The following is a 23,824-nucleotide window of genomic DNA, read 5'->3' as shown; positions in this document are numbered from 1 at the left end:
ATTCTGAAGCTTAGGTTGTGCTAGATTTAAAAGCACATGTGCATCCAAGAGCACAACATGAATGAATACAAGCGTTAAATTCTGCTGACCATTCACTTGAAAATTTTTCCGCTGCATGTGATTCCAGGACAAATATTGATTGAATAACCTCCGTGTGTGTGAAGTGTGGTCTGACACCCAGAGCGACCTTTCTCTTCCATGTCTAATCACCAGAGATAGCTGTAAGCTTCCTTTTGTATCAAAAATCTTGTTTCATAATCCACCTCCCCTGCTCTTTGGAACCTGAGTTTCTCCGTTTGTTTGTTCAGCCAGTTGAGGTCTGCTGGGATATTTCTCTGTTTGATTTGCTTGTTAGCTTTGTCGTTGGCTGAAATGGCCTGGGGCTGGTTTGTTCAAGGCTTTTTTTTTTTTTTTCTGGAAGAGTTGGTGGAGGGTTTTTTCCTCATAAGTTGGATGGCATCACTGCGTGTGAAGTTTGCCTCACTGCCCACTGCTCATCCACCCAGGTAGGTGGCACGGTGCATGTGCACACGCACAGGCACCGAGCATCTGCCCAGTCTCCAATGGGTTTTATCCAATGGGCCTCCCTTTTTATTTACAAAAGCACCAGCTGATGGTTTTGGATGCTGATTTTCTGGGATGCAAGTTGACAACGGCTTTGCTTATGGAAGTGCTGAGCTCCTGGGGCAGATGGAGAAGGAAGGGGGTTGGTGCCGGGGTTTGTTGGGATTGGCTCAGACAAAGCTTGGGAAATACAGGGTGCAGCAGAGCAAAGGAGTTTGAATGAGATGTTCTTTCTCTTAGGGATGCTCTTTATTACACAGAAAGAAGACAAATATTATGATTGACATTATAATTGCTTTTCACAAACACGGAGTGCAGCATATAAGGCTCCTATAGAGCCCATAGCCCCCCTGAAGTCTTCCCATGGGAAAGCTGGGGAAGCGCTTAGGCCCCTGTGCATGCTTTTCCATACCCAGATGCACTCCATGTCTTTGGGACACATGCTAGGAGCTATGGTGGTGGCAACCAGGGCCTGGATTTATTTGCCTTTCATTCATACCATCACCAAAACTGCTAATGTCTGGGGCTCCAGCCAAGGACGTGTGCATTTGTGGAGCACATGTTGCTCCCTTCTAGCCTAAGAAACAGTATTATTTCTTCTTGTGTTAACTAAAAATATTCGTATTAGCTTCTCCTGAAATTATGATTCTTGCTTCTCTATATAAATATATACATATAAAGACATACGCAGAGTCTATACATATATATATCAATTAATATATATATATATATATATATATATATATATATATATATATATCTTTGCCCTCCCTTTCTTTCTCACAGGCTGAGTTGTCCCAGGGAGAGGACAGTAATTTTCCATCACAAATGCTTTTCCTGTGACGTTTTTTTGTTTTCTAAGTCTGCCACATGAAAACAGGCATAATATTTTCTTTTTTATTGTCTATAAATAAATAGAAATTTGACTTTCAGAACGTGTTACTAGAGCAAATCAAATTGTTCTAGGATTATTGCCTTTTTAAAAAATAGTCTTATGATTTACATGCAAGTAACACCTTACTTTTTAAATTACTGTGACGGTGAACCGAAATCTCTGTTACACAGCGGATAATTATAGCAGTTGCAGTTTTGGTTGGTATTTGCTCCATTAGGTATTCAAACCTCAAACCAATATGCTCACGTCTTTTTGTTATATTCCCTTAAAGACATGATTTAAACCGAATCTTAGTCTTCACAGATCCAAGCCTGTGTCCAAAGCCATGCACGTGCCGATCCGAGGGGATAAGGAACTGTAGGAAGGCCTCCACCTCTCCGGCTTGGCCTAAACCAGCCAGTCAAGGCTGGTGCACAGACTCCAGCTGCCTGCAGAGCTTCCCTAGGGACTGCATCCCCCTCCTTGGCACAGTGGCGGAAGATCGCTTTCCCTGAGGATTTTTCATGGAAACGGTCTATGCTTTTCAACATTTGCTCAGCCAGCAGCAAACAGCAGTGCCCCGAGGGCAGCACCAGCACCGCTCTCCTGCTGAGCGCCGCGCCTCCTGAGGTCCACCGGCACCTCCAGGTGGGTCACAGGGCAATGCGGACACCATCAGCTTCTGCTGGCCAGCCTGCTCCTTCTCCCCGGCTTCAAGCTGCTGCTGGGTGTACAGCTCATTGCCGCTGCTTGAGGGAGGTGGGACCTAAAGCAAGACTGAGGAGGGACTTCTCACCAGAGGTTTGGATTTCGCCTGCCATGAGCAAGCATTGCTAAGGCAGCCCCACAGCACAGAGGCAACCTCAACACAGTCTGAAAGGAAAATATGGAAATATTTCCTTTAACGCCCAGCACGGGGATACCATTACCTAGTCAGAGCTTTAGCAAGCTCCAAGCTGGGACCCTTTGACAGGGTGGCAGGATGCTCCCAACCCTCAGCGTTGTGGCATGTGAGACCACGCTGTCCCACGGAGGCGTTTTGCTCATTAGTACTTCCACTGGGATATCTGCTTATTTCACATGGGAACAAGCCTCCCTTCTCCATGGAGGATGTGAGTAAGCTATATGTCCAGACAACGGTCCAGACATAACCTCTGGTGCAGAAATCTCCGAACTGTGGGAAGCTGGAATGCTGTATGGTGCAAAGGACAGGTTGCTATACTTTACCTGGGTCTTCATCTATACTCTTTAAGTCACAGCTGTGGTTTAGTGGACCTCTGCTCCTACTAGATGTGCAGCTCTTCCCATGACTATATTTTTGACATATGGACCAAGCCTTGGAGCTGCCTTATAGTTTTAAAATTTCAGTACGGGGAAAGGGGATCTTTGCCAGGATCTGGCCCTCAGTGAGGAGGGCCGTCCATGCGGCACGTACAAATGCTGGGTGCAATGATGTGGAACAGATAGTGCCAGGCCATTTTGCATTTGGGTCACTGTATTGACCACCCACTCTGACCTGCATGTTTCACTGTTCGTTTCCCTGATATGTGCTTTGTAAATCCCTGCACCAGAAATGTCTGCCTGCTGAGTGAGCAGACTGTATATTAAGTGGAGGCTAGAGAGATCCTTTTTCTTTTTCTTAAGACATTCACCCAGCTGTTTCAGTCACTTTAGAGTGTCTTTGCCACATAGCGTGGAACTGAGGGATCAGCCTTCCTTCTCCTAGACAGCTGAATTTGAAGTCCTGTCTCAGCATCCTTTAGACTGAGCATTAAGCCACTCTTCTCCTGTGCCTCTCCAAGCCTGCTCGCTTCTCCCAAAGTGTGCATTTCTCCTCCATGTCTCCTCTCTTCTTTAAGGCCCCTTATTGCAACAATGGGGGATGCTTGTTGCCACATGCTGCCAGGTTTTCGGTGCTACTCAACTTTGGGGCAAGGAATCAGTGGTTTAGGACAGGGATGCCTGCTTTGTTAACTCTGATTTCCCCACTGATCTAATCCTTCTGGGCACTGCAACTTTGCTGGATGGGGGGGGCAGCAGCACAGAAGGGGTAGCAGGAGTCCCATATACTTTTTCCTACATTGGTCTCCTTGGAAGCTACATGTGCCCATCTGCCTGTGTGCAGCAGCTTCCTTCTTTTCCTCCCCTGACTCCTGTGACTCACTGACCCCATGTTCATGGTGACTCTGCTGTCTCAGGTAACTTTCCCCGGGCAAGGGAACTGCATGTCTGAGCAAGGGGAGAGACAAGGGACCATGTATCTTTTCCTTTCCCCCAGTCCCAGAGAAGAGAGATCATGCAAAGCTAAAATGCTCTGGCTTTAGAGAGGAGATTGGGGATACAGGCACAAGCCAGGGAGATGAGTGTCTTGGAAAAAGGAGGGCCCAGCCCCAGCTGTGCAAAGTGCTGCCGAATGGGACACAAGTCTTACAAGGAAAGTCACACGGTGATATCGGCACCTGATGGTATTGTTCTGGGCTGGGATTGCTTCTCTACCGTACTCCACGGAGCTAGTGCCTTATTCACTGTTCTGGTGTAATGGCTTTTTAAAATTAGTATGCTCCTCCAGGTTTTAATCTGTTTCTTATTATGAGGCTGTTGGGTGGAATTAAATCCTAACTCGCATTCATCTGGGAGCTGAAAATGTCAGTGGGGGCTGAGAAGTGGTCTCTGCTGAGGGACCATCATGTTGAGATGTGCTCCACACTCCTGCTGGTACAGCTTTTCTGAGGCAGAGGATGTTCCTGCTTTGTGGTAGCAATGTCACACCTGCACGTAGGTGGTGGATGTCAGTACGGTGTGATGCAAACAGGGACGGATGCCCATGCCCACCCTGCAGGTAGGACTCCGACTAAGTGAGCTATCTGCCTATTGAACCACCTGCAGGAGCACAGCCCGCACAGAAGCAAATGGGAGGTGACAATACAAAGGGGAGGCCCAGTGATGCTGGCTGCCCAGTTTGCAAACCTGACCAGGTAAACCCAAGCTTGTCCCCAAGGACACCTCCAAAGCAGCCCTCTGGAACTGACATGTTTATTACCTCCTGGGTTTTTAGTTCCTTTTTTCTTTTGTTTTTGTTTTTTTTTTGGCCATCACTTATTTCATGGAAAGCATTAGAAATGAGGAAAGATTTTTTTTTCTTACCCTTTTTTTCAACCTAGGGCTGCAACCAAAGCCTTCAGCACAGGGCCATGTCACAGCCCTAACTGTGCATGCATCTCATGTGACAAGACTGCCTCGTATCAATACATAGCTTAAAAAAAGGTACTTAAAAAAGCTACTTTGCGGGGGAAAGTGAGTGTGGGCCAGCTATTCACACTTAGCAATGCTTGCAAAGTGAAACTGTCTCACTTGGGACCAGAAGGCAGACAAGTGAATACTGCTGACCTGCTTTCACCTTGTCTTTTGTTTTCCTGGTGGGAGAACACAAGGCATCCCCCATGCCATCTCTGCTCAGCTGGGCAGTGGATCAGTTCTTCCGAGCAGCACCACAGCCAACCCAGCCAGTTGTCCTGGCAAGTCCCAAGGTGATGTTTCCACTTGATACCACATCTCAGGAATTTGAAAGGGAATTTTAAAAGAATCTCAGAAATTTTAAAGGCTCTCAGGGATTTTAAAGAGGTTTTGAAAACTTTCCATTGCTCTGCTTTCGCAAGGTTTTTCCTGTGCTTGTTTATGTTTTTGATGCTCAAACAGATGCTTGTTTAGAAACAGGTCAGAATTCCTAGACTCATAGGAAATACTCTCTGTTTTATTTTGCACTGTTTAGCCCCCGAAGCTAAGCATGCAAACTGTCCCCATAAATAACCTGAGCTGTTCTCTCATTCAGGGTGCTTCTTGCTTACGCTGAGAGCTCTCTCGCAGCATAAGCAGTAGGAGGCCATCTGTGCATGAGCTGGAGAAACTTATGTAAATATTGTTGCTTTGGGACTGTTATTTAGAAGTGCTGGGCTAAATGATTTATTAGTGTTCTCAATGCTGACACTGAGAGGGTTCTTCTCAGGTTGGCTTTTATCACTGACACCTCCCAGTGGGTTCTCACTTACTGGAAAATTCCTGGTAACTGGATAGTAGGAGGGACCTGCAGCCCCAGGTCATGTAGGTGATGATCTTGTGCTGGAAGCTGTATAATCCCTTGCAGCATGGGAGAATGAAACCCACAAGCACGGCCATCCTGGAGGCATGTCCCTGCAATAGTGAAATCCAATGGGAGAAGCTGCAGACTCTGCACTAGTTGCAGCTTCAAGTTTTTCCCTCCATAGTTTCTTTCTCTTATTTCTGTGTAGGCGCTGAGTTAGAGGTGACAGTGCAGCAGTTAGAAATTACTTCCCCCGTACACATCCCTAAGCAGCCGCCAGCAAAGACCAGGCAGACCCCATGTGTCTGTAAATCTTCCTTGTTTAAGAGAAATCCTTCATTTAGATACCCCAATATTCTAAAACTCATTTAATACCAGACTTCAGGTCACTTATCCCCACTGTTTTCAGCAGACCCTGGATGTGGGGACTCTACTCTGATGTTCATGAAACTTTGCTTGTTGGGAGGTGCTGGACTCAGCAGCCCGACGGGTAAGGGTGGCCTGTAGCCAGGCTGCGCATGAATTCCCAACAGGCACACACACAAAACCTGTGTGCATGGAGCCACACAGCACAACCCGATGTCGTGGTTTAACCCTCCCCAGCAGCTCAGCCCCACACAGCTGCTCAGTCATTGTCCCCCTGGTGGGATGGAGGAGAGAATCAGAGGGGTAATAGTGAGAAAACTCGTGGGTTGAGATAAAGACAGCTTAAAAGGCAAAGCAAAAGCCACAAGCAAAGCAAAACAAGGAATTCATTCACCACTTCTCATCGGCAGGCAAGTGTTCAGCCATCTCCAGGAAAGCAGGGCTCCGTCACACAGGAAGGCAAACATCATCATTCTGAACATCACCCCTTCCTTCTTCTTCCCCCAGCTCTATATGCTGAGCATGACATCATATGGTATAGAATATCCCTTTGGCCAGTTGGGGTCGGCTGTCCCAGCTGTGTCCCCTCTCAGCATCTTGTGCACCCCAGCCTGCTCGCTGGTGGGGTGGGGTGAGAAGCAGAGAAGGCCTTGATGCTGTGTAATCTGCTCAGCGATGACAAAAATATCTCTGTATTATCAACACTGTTCTCAGCACAAATCCAAAACATAGCCCCATGCAAGGTACTATGGAAAAAATTAACTGTATCACAGTCTAAACCAGCACACCCAGAAAACACAGCACTTGCTCAAGCAACACAAATAGCTCTGGTCCTGTCTCCCTCTGCATCTGATCAGGATGAAGGTACACCATTGGGAAATCCACACCTACCCACCATGTGGATGGCAGCTGTCCTCACACACCCAATCTATCCAGTAGCTGCTGGCAACTCTGGGGGACACGAGCCCCCAAGGGCCCCAGCTCCACTCCAGTTGCAAGCACACAGACTCCCTTGCAAAAGGCTACGGATCCCTCCAGTAACTGGCCATGGACACCCAGTCTACAGGTGGCTGGCCCTGGATGCTTGCATCTCCCATGGCACAGACAGACAGACAGACATGCGTGTGCAGAGACAGGTCTCACATTGGACTCCAGACCTCACAGTTGCCCCTGCAGCTGGCCTGGACCCAATGGCCTTGCTGGCAGCCAGCTCCTCCAGCTGTCACACATGCATCTGGCCTGGGCTTATCTCCGCTTTGATGCCTGGCTCCCAAGCCATCTACCCCACTTGCCTGCCAGCAACAGTAGGGACCCCCTTACCCAGGAGATAGTTAGAAATGGAGTTTAATGAGCAGGTAAGACAGACAGCAGCAATGAAACACAGGGCACGACCAGACAAGTGTACTGACCTGACCAGCCACTGGCCTCTTTTATCCCCTAATTTTCCCACACTTGTTATTCCCCAAACCACCACGATCCCTCCCTTTCGCCACTTTTGGTTCCTCCTTGTGACATCCTATAAGTTTGTGCCATCCCCAGGTGTTGTTCTCCTGCACCCCGTAGTGTGCCACCCCCAGTCTGTGAGGTGCTCAGGAGAGCTTCTCCCACTGTCTTACCTGATGATGTCAGCCCCAGCCCACGTGTGTCCCCAGAGAGGTTATTAGGGTGGCCCCACCTGCTGTCACGCCTCGTGCTCCTCTGTGTCAGGGCATGAGCCTTTTGTCATGTGACTTAACAACACTAGGTCTGACATACAGAAAGCTTTTTGCCGTCCCAGGTTATTCTGAAAGCTTTGTTTAGGTAAACGCAGAGATGTATGCAAGCATTTGATTGTAGGGGCTGGAGCTGTAGTGTTGCAGCAGCTGTGGGCTTGGCGGTGAGATCACAACCCTCAGAAGCATTGCAGCAATGAAAATGGGAAAGGGCAATGGCCTGAAAACACAAACAAAATACCTAAATACACACATGTAAGTAGCAAAAGAGAAAGAGCTCAGAAGGGCTGTCAGTAGGCCAGGAAAATCCTGGAATTTCATGTGTTGAAAAATCATCAAACCTCCTTGATATGAAGTTACATGCAGGCCACTTCTGCACAATAAATGAGCCTGTATTATCCCAAAGCCTTAAAAAATTGAATAGGCTAGTGAGTGGGCAGTTCGGAAATCCTCCCTGGAAAATTCTCCACTTCGGCATCAGCCATGGCCAAGGAACGTCAGGTCTTTTACGTTGTAGCTTTTTTTTTACCTTTCAAAAGAATGAAAGATGTGCAGAGCAGCAGATGTTCTGCTTGAGGTCCATGGGAACAGCAGCCACAGACATAATCACATTATTTTATTTTTCTATGCTTTGTTCCTTATATTTTTCCACTTGCGTGATTTATTCTTGGTTAGTATATAGCACAAATATGTAAAAAAGATGCAGTTCCCTCTGCCTGAGCGGTAAAAGATGAAGAAAAAGAGGCAACTAAGACTTAATATACAGTATGCCAACTTGATATGTATGATTCCACAGCCACCAGTTGTATGATGGCCGAGGGAAAGCCGCCAGAGTAGGGTTGTCCAGATGGTGAGTTTTGAAAGTGGCTGTAGAATAGGCCAGAAAGACAAAGGGGTCTTGGGCATCCTTATGATAACATGCTTCTCAGACTCTGGGGACACAGAACACTGTCACACAAAACTCCCTCCACGTGGGTTGCCCTCTGGCAGTGCCCCAACCTACAGTCAAGCTTCTCGCAATGGGATGTGAATTACAGCACCTTGCTTTCCAGTTGCTGAACTCTGTTGCGTTTCAGAGCACCTTGAATCTCTTGCCCTTTGAAACAAGATCCCCTTTTGAAAACATTTCAAGTTACTCTGAGCCAAAAGCCTGACTACAGAATTGTGAGAGAAAGGGGAAATTGCTGAGGAAAATATTTTGCCACAAGGAATGCAGATGATGAGCCTTGGTAGGCAAGCATTAGTTTTGTTCCTGGAAAGGTACGTACACCTAGGACTTGGAAGAGTTAGGCAGATTAAAGCAGGGTGCTACCTCTAGGCAGCAAATTAGAGTGGCAGACAGAAGAAGTGTTGGTCTTTGGGAGACGCCTGCAAATCTTGTAACTGTACATTGAAGGCAGCTCCCTCTAGGAGAATGACTCAGTGCTTACTACAGCTTGTGGGTGTCTTTGCCTGATGTAAGGAGAGCTACCATGTGTTACAGGGACACGGGTGAGAGCTCCTAGAGTAGGTCATGTCAAGTTTATATACCCATTTGGAAAGATAATTTGTAGTCGCTTGGTAATAAATGCCTTGAGTCTTGGTGTTCATATTCTCATGTCCTTCCCGGTTCAGTTCTAGGATAAACAGATTCTGCAGAAGATTTCTTCTGAGAAACCCCTGAGATCCATTTTTATATATACTGAACTGGAAATAGTTTTCATCATAAAGGGAAATACATTTTTTAAAAAATTGTTTCAGTGCTAGTTCACATTTGCTTTAAGCAACATAAATGCTTTTATAAATGAACCCCTTTCTGCGAGGAGATCATATATGCAGTAACTTTAAACAGCTGGTACAGCGTGGAGACCACCAGTCTTCACAGCACATGCCTGTCTTTTTTCAAAAGTATTGATCCCCTTTAAGGACTTATGAAATCTTAGCTTCCATAATACTATGTTAGAAGTGTTTGGTCATCTAACGCCTTGATACAATTTTCACAAAAGCCTCCTTTGCTTATTCTAAGCATGGAGAAGAGCCTTACAAAGTCTTGATGAGTGCCTTGTGGAGTGGCTTACCAGTAAGCACCACTAACCCAAGGCTCCCCTGGCTGGATGCTCTCCATTAACTAAGGCAGAAGACGGAGCAGATGAGACATAAATGCAATTGCTTCCTCAGGAATGCTTAATACCTTTCAAGAGTCACTAAGAAAATACTCTGTGTCAATAATCAGAAGTTAAGGAATAAAAAGGGCTTTTGACACTCCCCTCCCCTTAAACAATTAACTCTTTCAACACAGGCTTGAGAAGGAGAGAGTCCTATTTCCGATAATTTCATGTGCTTATCTATTATAGACCAAGAGACAAGGAGGGAAGTATGGCTAAAAAAATTATTCTTTTTAACTTTTTATATTTCCTTTTTTCCTTGCTTAAGTGTCAAATGGTTAGGACTAAACTTCCAAAGTCCCATTGGTTTGTCTGAACGATTTGCTAATTTATTAGCAATTAATGGAGCATATTTGGCAGGCTAGCAAACTGAAAAGTATTAAGTTGATACTCAGCAAGCAAAACACTTAAGAGATGCATATAAAGAGCACAGTGATTTCAAGGAGGGTTGTCATGATGAGTTTGAGTTTGTTGTCTGCTTCTATTAATTTGACAGTAAACAATATAAACTGAATTGCATTAGGACAGAGTGAAATACTTTAAGGAGTCTAATGTTTCAAAACCAATTCTCGTAGATGTAATTTTGTGGAAAATTTTGGCTTTTTATTTCAAAGTGGAATGTTACTACAATTTGAGATACTGGATGTTTCCGTGGAATAAAAACAGGAAATCAGCTTTTCTGATTTGCAGCTATTTGTCTTGGTTCTGATTATATTCATCCTTACACTTGTGTGATAGAGTACCTGTATTTTTGCAAACTGGCTTAAGCAAAAGAATATTTGAATTAAAGTAATTGCCTCTTCTAGGATATCTTTTCAACATCAGAAGAATATAAACTCTATCTGATACACATTATCCAAGATAATGTTAGCATTTTATTTTATTTTATTTTATGCTTCTTTTCAATCACAGCTTAAATTCCCAAGCTCTCTGAAATGAGAGGGGTGAGTCGTTGGGAATGTAATTTCAAAGGCTGTGTTTAATCTCTTTATCTTTTCCCACAACTGATTTACCCAAGGGCACGAATAAAGCACATGTAACAGATTCCCAGAGGCCCCAAATCGTTATTTCTTTCTTATCGAGCCTTATTTTATTCTCACTTTATTCAAAACTGTTCTGAAAAGACTCATCCACTTGGTAATTTTGGCTGTGAGGGAACTGGCTGGCTTTCATCAGCACGTGGATTTGAGCTGATGACTGTATCTGAATACTGTCTCCCCTGCTTCTTGTTTCCCATGTGTCTGATCCACAACGTAGCATCCTGTCTATTCCTACAGTCTTTGGAGCACAGGCATATAAAGGTCTTGCCTTTTCTACTACTGCGAGTTTTTTTTAAAGCCTTCACATGAAGCTGTTGGCCGAGTATAAACAACATCATGTAAGGTCTTAAGTAAGTGAAAATGAATTAATTCAAAACAGTTATTAAAGTTGTGCATATTAAACATTAAAAAAATGAAAGACCTAATTGATCTCTACTCTGAAGTTTAAAGTCCTAGATAAAAACATCAAGGAGCACTACCTCGATTACTCTGAAATAAGAAGAAAAAAAAAAGGGAGATCTTCTGTATTTCCAAATTGTGGTTAATATTATATTTATTCTGGTACAGTAGTTAATATGTATTAATATGTGTCATCAACACATCGTAGTGGTATCTTCAGAGAAGAAATGGCTGAAATAGAGGTAGACATGGGACTCTTCCTACCATTATTTCTGGGGATATTTTCCTCACTTTTCTTGTCTGAATCTCCCATGTCTGTCACCAGATTGTATTTAAAACTTTGCTTGTGCGTTGGTTAGTTCCAAGCACAGCCACTTACCGGTGTAAAAGGCATGTACCAAATGCTACTGTTCTGATCCGGAAACATGTTCTAGTTTGGGGGTTGCCTTCCCAAGAAATACACATGCTTTTAGATTAAATCAGCTTTCCTGTCTGCAATGAAAAACTGTTCTCCCACGTTGACCTTGAGCTCCAACTGATTTTCCTAACAAGATGCCAAAAAGGAGCCTTGGCTATGCATGAGGCTCCGATTAGCTTTGTTCGTGGCTGCAGCTGGAATGCAGGCAAAAACCACCCAAGGACAAGCGGTCTTCAAATGTCCTTCTTGAAGTTCGTGCTGGACAGGGTTACCTCCCACCCCTGCCAAGTGTGGGAGACAGATGTCACTGTCCTTGACTGGAGACTCCCAGTGCCGCTCTTCACAATGAAGGCGATGCAGTAACCACCTGGGTGTCCACACGGCTCTGCTGTGATGATGCTTGCACCTCAAGTACTGTGCCCAGGATGCCTAATATCTAGCCACACGTATATCCTAAAAGTATTCTAAAAAGGAGAAGATTAAAAAGTAGGAGACAGAAGACAATTGTAACCCAGGAAAAATGTCATATTAGTATGACCATCGAGGGGAGAAGAGATTTATCTGTATGTACAGCACTCATAATTTCAAATTTGATGGTCAAAATGCATGGTGTATTTTTATAGCACACCCTTGTTCTAAGACACAGCAACCCAGCCTGTGCTGATCCATTACTTTGTAACCTCTACAGTAATTCACAGAAGGCAAACTACAGCACAAAATTTTTCCACGTGCTCACATACAGGAACAGCAATTGTCCTCCAAGACTGCATGCAAAGCACAGACTAAAAGAAGCAAGAGGAATTCTGAGGAAAACGCTTTACATTTCAGTTTTTATCTAATGAAACCGTTCGACATGGGCATGAAGCAAGCTTGATCCATCTTCTGTTAAGTCACAAATTGAGCTTATTTCTGCACTGTCTCGCTCCCTCCCTCCCTAGCTACCTGTTCATACCTGTACACTGAGACACTCCTGGAAACTTTACGCTCACTCTGTGTAGGAACAAAGCAAAGGCTGAATCTGTTCAGACCAAGCAGTCTTTCTGCACTAACACACACAAAAGGTATCATCAGCTTGTTGTTCTAAATTCCCCACAACTGTTTTATCTGAATGCAGCAAAGCCTTTTCTTTGAAGATCAGAGCTGGCAAGGCTAGGCTGATTTTAATGTTGATTATTTCTAAAATTAAGTGTCCACAGGCACCCCATGATGTATCAACCCCTCCCTCTGCCTCTTCCTCTGCTCTTCCCCCACCTATAATTTTGTTCTCTTGAATTATTTTTTTTTTTGACAGTAGTTTCCATTAATCAGTGGACAGACATTGTTTTCCTCCTGCTTCATTAGGGACAAGCCATTCATTCTTTCTGTGTGAGAAAGGCAAAGTTCAAAAGCACAATTAATTAAAGCAACCAATGACCAAATTGGCCTTGCAGGCAGGGCTGAAAACACAGATGGCCTGTGGACATCTTAACAATTTGTCTGACTTCTGTGCTCCAAGCAGCTCAAGAAAAGTTTTATGATCAAAGGCTTGTTTCTCAGGCCGAGGTCTGTTTGCAGACCGGACAGATAGCAGTCTGGATGTGCTAAAGCCATCAACTTGCCATCTTTAAAACCTTGGGAATTACACTAAGCCACCAACTTAAAGGCTGTATGATCATTGGGCCTATGCCTGTGTCTGAGCATCGCAAACTTGGATAGACGCTAAGAATCACTAGGAGTAACAGGGGCAATGCTCTGTATTCCGGTAGTCCAGAAAAAGTTTTGCTGGAACCCTTGAGCATTACCTTGGATCCGAGTTAAGAAAATCTGACTTTCAGAAACCACTTCAACCCATCCTAACAGCTGGTTAGTTGGTTTTGATGATGTCAAATGGCTAAGTTTTAGATATTACTGTCTCTTTGGGAGCTGTTACTACGCAAACTTCAAGCCTTCAAGTTCTCTCAGTCATGGCTAATGCATTATCTATATATCTGTGTTATCTGTTAAAAAAGATGCACAAATCCTAGCACCAATTATGCTAAGTCTTCCCTTATTTCACAGAATAAGAAGAGGCAGCCTGTGGACACAGCTGAATCCTCAGACACTGTCAGAGACAAGTACAAGACTAGAAGACAGCTGTGGCTGCCCTGGCAGGAGTGCCAGATGGTGGAGGTATGACCCAACAGGCACTGCTATTCAGAGATTCCCATTTGGATGCTCATACCTGAATACTTGAAGAAATTCCCCTCGCCCCCTCACCTGGTGAGCATTGGTTTCATGTAAAAACGTACATGAATACTTGGCTCAAACATTGGTTTTAGCCAATTGTCCCAATCTCCTCCAAAGACATGAACTGACTTCAGTTTACAGTTTTTATCCAGAATTCCCCTTCTTCTTCGCTGCTTACAGATGTGGAAAAAACCAGCTCAAAGCTGACAGTCCACTCCTCTGACAGCGCCACTGACTGTGGTCACAACGTGCTGCCATGCCATAAAGAGGACAAAGATGGCCAAAGCTAATTATGAACATAACATTCTAATTTATTTTTTCAGCAGAATTTCCTTGCTGAGTTTGACTGGCTCCCTTTTTCCTTCCATTTCCTCTGAGCAAAAAAGTATATTCTTTCAAGAGTTTGCTAAAAATATAGGTAAGCAATAATTAGAAATTGCAATTAGAAATTACAGCAAGTAAAAATCTTTAACTGAACTTCTAAAACATAAAATTCAGTTACCTTTTTTGGTACACAAAAGTTGCTCAGACTTCCGGTATTTCTATAGGAACTTCTCTTACTTTCTGGAAAGGAAACCATACTCTGTCTCTATTTGTGTTTCTAGATTTTTAAAATTGATCTCTTGGTTATCAAGATGAAGTCTGAGCTCAATAGTGAAATATATTTTCTGGCACTAGAACAGCTAGGCAAGAGATCAAAATATTCACAGGCAACTGAGAAAAAATGGCTAACTTGGTACTTCTATTGTTTTAAGCACAAAAGCAGTTCCCTACTGTCCTCTAGTGGAGCAGCAATATCCTCACAGAAACTAACCGCTCCTTTCTGCTTGTAATTAAACCTTTTGCCCCTTAGCGAGCAACCCTTCCTATTTACTGCTTCCACACTTCATGACTTTATTGGCATCTATCACACTACACTCCTCCTCGTGTGAAGGCGTCGAATCTTACCTCCCGTTTTGCGAATTCCCCCCTTCTTTTCTACATTGCCGTTCTGCTTGCACAGTGAATAATTTAACCAACTTTCAGCTTTGCCCTCCACCCTTTCTCAACACTTGGAACAGGCTGAATGAAACGGGTCCTATTCCACTGCAATTTCCTCCTACTGTCGTGGTTCAAACAGGTGTCACCTAGGAAAGAACCTCTCCTTTTATATCCTGACAGGCTGGTTCTACTACAAGCTGTCAGATGATGATGCTTTCATACCTTCAAAAAGCTTAAAAGACCATCAGAATGACTCTCCTTTAAAAGTCTTTTCACACTCTATTTATCCATAGGTCTGAAAATCTTGTTGGTTATACTCTCGTTGATTAGCCCACTTTTCCAATACTATAGAAAACTCATCAGGCTGCAGCTCCACTGATCTCCTTGAATCTTTTTTTTTTTTTTTTTTGAAGTCTTATGGCAGATTAGTCACTTTGTGCTCCTTGACCAAAGCTGCTTTAAGTGATGAGTCCCATGTCACAGTGAAGGGGTCAGCAATTTCTTCTTCAAATCCATGGGAGTAGGCTCCAGCCCCGGCAGCTTCCTGACACTCATTTCATTGCCCTTTCCTGCCACTTCAGTTTGCAACAGCTCTGCCCACACACCCTGCAAGGGAAGGTTCTCCAGGCACTCCCATAGTGAACATCACTGCAAAAATCCCAACTTTTCTCATCATCTTAACTTTGAATGCTCCTATTACCACTGGATTCTACTAACTTACTGTGACATTTGCTCCTTCTGATAATTATAAATCCTGTTTTTAAGAACTAATTCAAGAAACTTTTTCATATAGCCTACTTTGTAGATTATCACATGAAAATTTGCTTCAATGTGCCTGTACTTTTCTTTTTGTGGACATAATTTCTACTTTGTAAAGGTTCTCCCTAGTTAAGAGCACCCTCCTACGTTACTTTGTCAACAACTTTTTTTTAAATGGATAAATATTTATTCAGAGCATGTAACAGTTTTCTTAAAACAATTTTCATGATACCTGCAAGAATTCCACCTTCTTGGCAGCACTTGTCAATTTTCTTTGAAGTTATCTTCAGGAAACTAGACTTACCTTGGGAGGGATTCTTTGACTACCTGCTCCAAGAAATGAACTTATACTGTGTGTAAACAGTTATTGTCAGCATGCGTTAGCATATATGGGAAACACTGAAGTTTTCACTGTTATTTGGCTTCATGCCTTTGCTATTCCTTAGGATCCCTGTGAAACCAAATCAATCAACTATGCAGGTAGGATGTGGACAGTGCCTAGTGATACACCATCTTCTATTTTTCCACAAGGCCTGTAATTTCAACCTAAGAGAATTTTGTGTTCCTTAATGTTAAATTAATTTTTTGTTTAGTTTTCTTTTTAGGCATATGCCAGAACCTCTCCACCTGCAGAGTCAACTGCCACTCCTATAAAACTACACCTAGAATTAAATGGTCCTATGCACGAAGTTTTTAAATACACACACAAATATATAAAATACAAGAATAGAAAGGCTATTCTTCTAATGAATTTCTATTCTTCTATTTTGGGTTAAGGCATTTAAACAGTTGCTTGCTTTATGATCTCTTTTTAAAGAGAATTCTCACTGGTTGAGCCTAAGTCTGATTGTAGCTGCTTGAACATTTTATTCTATTCTAGAATGCTACGTTATTCCTAAGCATCTTACAGTGATCTTTGGCCTGCTTACCTGTGTAAAAGCATTACCTTGTCTCTATGATACTGTATGCTCTTACTCCCCAAACGCAAGTATGATACTATATCCCCCTGCTACAAAATATTAGTTTCAAATATCTATGGAGAATCCTTCATAATCTAGTGGACAGCAACAGCCATCATCTAGGACAACTCTGTGCATAGCTGCCATCCAAATTTAGAAACAACAATGCTTAAGATCCAAATTAAGAAAAAAAATACTGGATGTTCTAATTTAAACACTGAGGAAAACACGGTGCTATACATTTAACACCAAAATTTAAGACACTTAAACTACATGGTTTGCATACCTCCAAACTATTAACAGTAGATACGTTTCATATTTAATACAGCTTTATTACAAGTAGGTATAATCATTACTGCCAAAAGAGGAAGGCTATATAAAAAAAATCCAGTGCAACATAAAAGCACCCTACAAAATCTGTATTTGTGTTCCCATTGACAGGCATTTAGACCTTGCAAGAACAACCGATTTCAGTGACTTCAACGCACTGACAAAAAGTTTATACAGGATTTGCTGGAATTTTAGCTGTTGACTTCAAAGACACAAAAAAAAGGTGAAACTCATTGTCTGACAGGTGTGAAAATTAATACAAAATGTATTAACACAATATGAAACAAACATACATTAAATAGTTTTCTTTCCTGGTACATCAGCTTTTCAAATTAATTTTATAAAATTTACATATTTAATGAAACTATTTATCTATCATTGTGGAAAAACACAGTTCTTTATTTCAAGTTTATATTAACTATAAATATCCGAGGACAGGAAAGATACTCTTCAAGTTGGCGTGCCTTACTTCCCTATCCTATGTCTTCTGCTCTTTGCCTTTCGGAGAAAACATTACGGCATAAGGCTGCCGTCTTTTTGGACGTTGACAGGAAGACAGATCCTCTTTAATATAGCCTTAAAAGAATAAGAAAAAAATCTGAGTTAAGAAACACAATATAAAAACATGCATAACTTAAAGTTTTATTTTTTGTTTACCCTCAAAAAATAACTTGTGAATTTTCTTTCCTTTTATGGCAACTGATTCTCACTTGACAAAAAATTACAGAACCCAGGGTACATTATCATGAATAAAAACACTCAGCTGCTTTCTAGTAGATGACTGCATAGTAATGCAACAGAGACAGATAATATCGAAGAGAATTGAAACTATCAATTGTTCAGCTATTCAAACCAAAATTGCATTTTTCATCATCTTTTCTACAGAAGATTTTACATAAGAGTAACAAGGTATGTAGGTACTGCAAATTCAGTTGACTAATAAACATTACTTTAAAAAATGTATTTCCTAGTCATACAGAGAAAACTTCAGGCACATGTGCTTTGTGGGTTACACAGTATATCCCTCTGCCTGGAGGGCATTCTTGTTTATTAAAGACTTGTCAATCTGGAAAAAGCCAAACATGAACCTATAGATCAAACACACCTTGAAAGCACTCTGTTAAGAAAAGTATATAGAAAATTTCCATAACATGCTCAATTTAGCTAACACTGATAGTAAGCAGACATTTTATGCAAATCAGTTACAGCACCTGGCTTTTGTCAAACCATTACTGCTCATCAGCACTAACATCCGCTGAAGTGAGATTAGCAGATTCCTACTTCATAGTTGGAAAATGCTGTCTACGCAACTCAGGTTTTTTTAAGAAACTCAGCAAACCACAGTTGGTTCAAGATACCAGTAAGAAGTAGAAAACACATCCTCTGTACCCCACTACTTCAGAGTGACAGCTGTAATTGTTCATCATGGGAACTTGTTCTGGTGTTCCTGCTGCATTTTTGTAAATATGGATTTTTACCAAAAAAGAGCTGATCAAGCCTGCCTCTGACATGCTGTTGAGGATCATTAACAACTGAACAGCTCTTACTCTAGCAAAACAAGGAGATAGCCAAGATGCTGTTTTTAACAAGGTTGCAAGTAGATTCTAAACATGTAGTAACAATCTCCCTAACAGGATATCTCAATCCTCTGAAGTTGTAAGTGGACATACCTAGCTTAAACCAGCTTTCTCATTGGCTGAAACATGTAAAAGGCAACCAGGCTAGAAGAGGAAGGACTATGATTTGTTCATCTTGAAAGATAATGAGGGAGAACCAAAGGTGGTTCTAGAGTGGTGAGAACTCTCATTACTTAAAGGAAGAATGGATTAGCCTCAGCCAAATGCCCTGTTTAACTGGATACACAAGAGAGGAAAAAGACTTTTCACAAAGGAAGTGGCAATTCAGCAGTGCTCCTGAGGTGCAGGCTAGCTGGACTGAGGGATTTACTTTTCCTTATGTGATACCAGAGACATATTAATGGGAAAACAAAGAACCATTTTCCTGAAGCCTAACCAAGCCCAAGGAAGCTTAACGGCCTGCAAATTCTGTGACTAGCCTAACCCTTTGCAGTGGATATTTAAGAAGGGAGAACTTGACTAGGGCTTCAAGAGCAAATTTGACATTTGCCCCCACAATGCAGGTGAGGCTTAAAGTTCTGAACAGTGTTTGAAATACACATATTTCCTGGAAATACAGATTAAAATTTAAATGAGCACGACTCAATATATCTTAAGCCCTAAGATTTGCACTACGAAAATTGCTAAGTCCCTAAAAATCAAGGCTCCCCATTCTGAAAGATTAAGGATGATACTGCAACACTATCACACAAGACGACACACACATCTCTGACATTTCCTATGCCTGACCTGAAACTGTTATTAGAACAGATAAAAATAAGTGAAGATTAATGCTTCACAGCTAATAGCATGAACAAATAAAGATATAACTCAGAGTTCACACAGGGCTTCTTACCTCAGAGTTTCATCACATCTGAAGAAATCTACATACAGTACACTACAAACTCACCACGTTTTAACACCATTAGTAAAAACTCATTTTTATACCAAGCTCTAGAATTTACTAGACTTATTTTGGAAAGAAAGAACAATCTTCTGTGAAGCAGAGTGGAAAAAAAAGCCCAACAGCTTCTGCGTGTCACTAACAAGCAGGGTATATGTATTAAAAACTATTTAATCACACCCTACATTCAACATTTCCATTATCATGTGGTACTATGGAGCTCTAAAGATACAAAGACATCAACAGTGCTGCCTCAGTAAGTACAATCCCTCAGCCTTTGCCTCAAATCGTTGACTCAATTCTTGCTTTTGTTCAAAGACATGTAGGGTTTTAATTAAGTTCTATGAAAATCCCAATTATTTCTGCCCTCTCTATCTAGGCTCTAAGAAAGTTTCCTTATATTCCCTTCTTATAGTACAGCAGCTGCTAATAAAAGGCCATTCAGAATAATGGCTGTCAATAAGTAAACAGACCTCAACAAGACAGGTTGAGAAAGGCTGCTTTATGAACTAGAGATAACTTCAGGGAATCATTTTGGGGTGGGGGGAAGTCAGCTTTAAAAAGTCCTTCATAAGCCTTTTTTGCACAAACCTCTTTCCACACAAGTTTGGGTGGAAGGAAATCCAACCTCCCAGAAATTTTCAGGTGTATTTGGAGGAATGTAGCGAAATCTGTGTCTTGAACAGGAAGCTAGTTTCTTTTCTCTCTCTTCTTCTGGAATATCTGCATAATACTGAAAGTTAGGAAAAAAGATCCAAGTTAACAAATTCATACATACAGAGCAACTGCTTTGCACAATGACATCGTCAATCACTGTTTATTAATGTAGTTATCTAAAAATAATGGTGAGGACAGCCAAGAGCAGAAATTTGTTATCCAAATGACAAACACCTGGCCATTATCCTAAAAGCTTACTGAATTTACAGATAAGTATAATCTATGGTGGCAAATTTGCTAGCTTTATACCTTTTAACATACCATAGGTACAAGGTTTAGGCATGTGTACAATTACTTATGTCAACAGTTTTAGTGACTGATTTTACAAAGCTAAGTAGCACAGGTGTTGAGATAGATGGGAATTTTCTAAAAACTAAGTTTCAGCTTGCATTTACAAATAAAGTAGGAAAGTAGATAAATGCACTGCAAAATCCATGCCACAGAATTATTTCCAGTGTATTTTACAGTAATAACAGCAAACGTAAGTCAAAATACTTCCTATTTAATCACCCTCAAATTAGGAGTAAATAAAGAGCTAGTTTAATTAGCTGACTTGACACTGGGACTCTAGAAACTATCTGCCAGCTGGGCATTCTCTAAAGTATATAGTAGATCAGCTAGCTACTCTTTCATCCCTGTCAGCTCTACTGGGGGCTGCAACAAGAATAGTATATATATTCTCCAAACTTTCTTGCTGGGTGTTGCCATGAGTAGTGCCGTAGAAAGATAGGGATTTTTAATGCAGTTTTCTACTGGTTTAGTTTGTGATTCTAAGTACCAATCTGTACTTCAGTACCATAGACTGCCAACATTTTTTGAAAGCAGATGCACTGTTTGCCTCAAGTGGCAAGCCAAGTCAGTCTGGATTGCACAAAAAACCTGACCCTCATAAAAGTGGTAAAACAATTCTACTGAAATGATAGTGTTATATTTCAAAAAGGCAAACTCAAGTTTAAAACCTCATTCAAGCAGCTGGAAAGTGATCTAGACTGAGGTAATGAGAAAAGGAACAGAATATACCTGTCAATAGTGATTACTTCCTGTCCCCATCTACTAGTAGTGTTTCAGAAAACCTACCTACTTGGAATCGTAAAGTATACTAGTGAATTCCTTTTTTCCTACTAGGTGGCAGGCAAAGTATAAAACAGGCATAAAAATCCTCCTCCAAAAAAATTGTGAGATATTAATTATTCGTTAGTGTATAGAAAAAGAATAATTACAGCTTTGAAAAAGTCAGTGACAACACTGCACAAAATAGGAAGAGCAGACTCATTTCATTTTGTGATTCTATAGCCTGTGGAAACTGCAGCTCTGCCTGAAACTGAGGTACACTTTCTTCTCCCCCAATATAATTTCATATTTCTTGCCATTCTACAAAGTGTGACACCAGAACATAATTCTGCTCTTGAAGCCCTTATTAGTACAGGAATGATCTAGTAACACGTGGGCCTCCTGGTCAAGATTCAGGATGTTAGCAGGCTGTACCCAAAACTTCGTATTACTGGTCTGTCTACTGCGAAGTCCTGGTAGGCAGGACAGAATAAACTGCCAGATCCATAGATAATATTGAGGAACGGTTATGAGTCCCTAGTGAAAGGTTCTTTAAAATGTGTTGTCTATAAGGATACTCCCACGCTCGTGATAGCAGAACCCCCTTCAGTCATTGAATTTGGAGACACTTTGTTTGAAAACATTTGCTACTGTCTTAAACAGGAAAAAGTCTATGCCAAGACCAGAACTTAAGTGGCTATTAGTAGCTTGGCGGTTGAGTCAGAGTAGGGTCACTTATGCAGATGGACTTCAGACACCCGGCTGGAAAAATGTCTGTGTCACTCAGTTAAAGATTTAGAGACTAATGAAAGAAGAATAACAGGTAATTATCATCTAGCACACATCAATTTTCACTGATCAAAGTTAAGAAATGACATGGTGTTAAGTCAACAAAATTGTAAGAATTCTACATTATCTATGTAAACCAGATAGAATAATAGCTGAGTCTTTTTAAAGCATAATTAACAGTGCACCTTATGTTTGTACTGTAAATAGCCTGGAATTTTAGAAATCAGCCTGCTAGAAGTTTGCCGTGTGCTGCATTTTTTTTTTAAATTAAAATGTTTATGACTGATGGGGAATATTTGAGGATCAAACAATGAAAAATACAGTAGTTTTGTAGGAACAGAAAATAAAAAGACTAATCAGTAATCAAGCTAAGCACGTATTCAAAAGAAACCAGTAATTTTTTTTTCCTGTTTAGAAATCTAATAGAATTGACACATAATGAGAAAGCTACGTATGTCTGCTAAACAGCAAAAAGTCTCTCAGCTGTTTTCTAGATTGATCTCACCCACAGCATTTTCAATCCACACAAAAAATTCAGGTTAGGCTTTTCCATGTGAAAAGATAAGTAAAGTCTCATCCTGCAGTGTCTTCACTGTAAAGGAATTATTTACAGAACTCTACAATGTAGTCTCAAAAAGAGAACAAACCCTTAAAACGTTCCTCTCAGTTTAGCACAAAGTTACTTACAAAGTAATTTCTGTAATCTAAATATAAAATTATCTGACTCTCCTGCTTATCTGAAGTGTAGCTAGATTTAATCACCACACTAACAAATGGTACTTTTACAAGCTACAATAACTCTGCATACAATTTTTCTGATTGAATTGCAAACTCGTAACAAACCAAAACAAGGCCTCTTTATCAAACATTCTACACTGAGAAGTGACTGAGATGCCTCCACAAAGTTTTAAGATAAGGACTTAAAGGACTGGTATCAGCAGAAGATAACTCTCGAACATCATCTCAGAATGACAGGTGACTCTCCCCACTCATACTGCTTGCAGCACATGGCCAGAAACAATCTACTGATTTCTACCCACTCCCTAAATATTTCCTCAGAATTTGAAGACTTTTCAAAGCCATATGACTAATAAGTAAGCCAAGACTTTTTTAAAGCAACATTTACACTTTGTCTAATACTCCCTTCTTCCATAGGCATTTAATTCAAAGCTAATTTTATTATGGTGCATTGACACAGCCAAACATTCCACACACGCCAAGACATTAATCTTGAATGGCAGAGACTTAAAAAAAGAAACCCAACAAAAAAACAAACCAAAAGTTTTCTGAAGTTTAACATAGAAACCTAATATTGTAAAATTAGGCCTGTAAATGTTCCAAACACCATAGTTACCACTCTGACTTGCCAGAAAGTAACAATAACTGGATTTGCCAAGAGGAGAAGATCTGTAGCTTACAGAAACAGGAAATTAAAACACTTAACACACAGTTCTCTGGCCAAGAAAGAGACTAAAGGTTTGGGTATTTTTAGTTTTGTTTTGTGTTTTTTTTCCAACATTTTTTTTCCTTCAAACTCTTTTTATTAATGAGTTTTACCAAAACTATTTTTCAGGAATGTGTTTTGTTAAAAATATACTCCAATAAATTTCTTCAGCTAAATAAATGTGACTTGACTAGAAAGTGAATGGCACGAGAATCTATGAAAAACGTTGGTTCTATATAGGTGTGGAAATTAAGTGAAAAGATTCCAGAGAATCCATCATTATTCAGTCATTAATCCACTCTTCTGGCAAGTCATAATGTATTAGATCATCACCTAATTAACTTCAGCCTGGAAGTCAATTAATGACCAAATGAAATATGTCCTTATTACCTACATAATTACTTCAATATTTTATCTCTATACCAAGTATCTGAAAGCATTTTAACAATTTAAAAGGGAGGAAAGAAGATGTAAC

At 41.2% G+C, this 23,824-nt stretch overlaps 1 protein-coding gene and 1 long non-coding RNA gene across 6 annotated transcripts in view; one reads left to right on the top strand and one right to left on the bottom strand.

The window, feature by feature from the left end:
- Nucleotides 1-312: 312 nt before the first annotated feature.
- Nucleotides 313-23,824, top strand: part of LOC121084934 — a 41,224-nt gene continuing 17,712 nt past the window's right edge. The window contains exons 1-3 of one of the 3 annotated variants that reach the window (XR_005826905.1): nt 313-506; nt 13,633-13,743; nt 14,127-14,214. This is a non-coding gene — a long non-coding RNA (uncharacterized LOC121084934). Of the gene's footprint in view, nt 507-13,632; nt 13,744-14,126; nt 14,215-16,940; nt 17,015-23,824 lie in introns of those variants that run through there. The other 2 variants (XR_005826904.1, XR_005826903.1) reach the window with 2 other exon arrangements.
- The window catches only part of RBBP8 (RB binding protein 8, endonuclease), a 45,461-nt gene continuing 38,540 nt past the window's right edge, over nt 16,904-23,824 (bottom strand). For all 3 annotated transcript variants that reach the window (XM_040587034.1, XM_040587033.1, XM_040587032.1), the window contains exons 18-19: nt 19,941-20,082; nt 16,904-17,405 (exon numbers count right to left, since the gene is read on the bottom strand). In XM_040587034.1, coding sequence (XP_040442968.1) covers nt 17,308-17,405; nt 19,941-20,082 — 240 coding nt within the window. In that variant the 3' untranslated portion in view covers nt 16,904-17,307. The remainder of the gene's footprint in view (nt 17,406-19,940; nt 20,083-23,824) is intronic.

The sequence above is a fragment of the Falco naumanni genome, chromosome 3, assembly GCF_017639655.2.
Source record: "Falco naumanni isolate bFalNau1 chromosome 3, bFalNau1.pat, whole genome shotgun sequence".
Taxonomy (NCBI): domain Eukaryota; kingdom Metazoa; phylum Chordata; class Aves; order Falconiformes; family Falconidae; genus Falco; species Falco naumanni.
The sequence above is the reverse complement of the archived record's forward strand: the minus strand, read 5'-3'. Positions and strand labels throughout refer to the sequence as shown.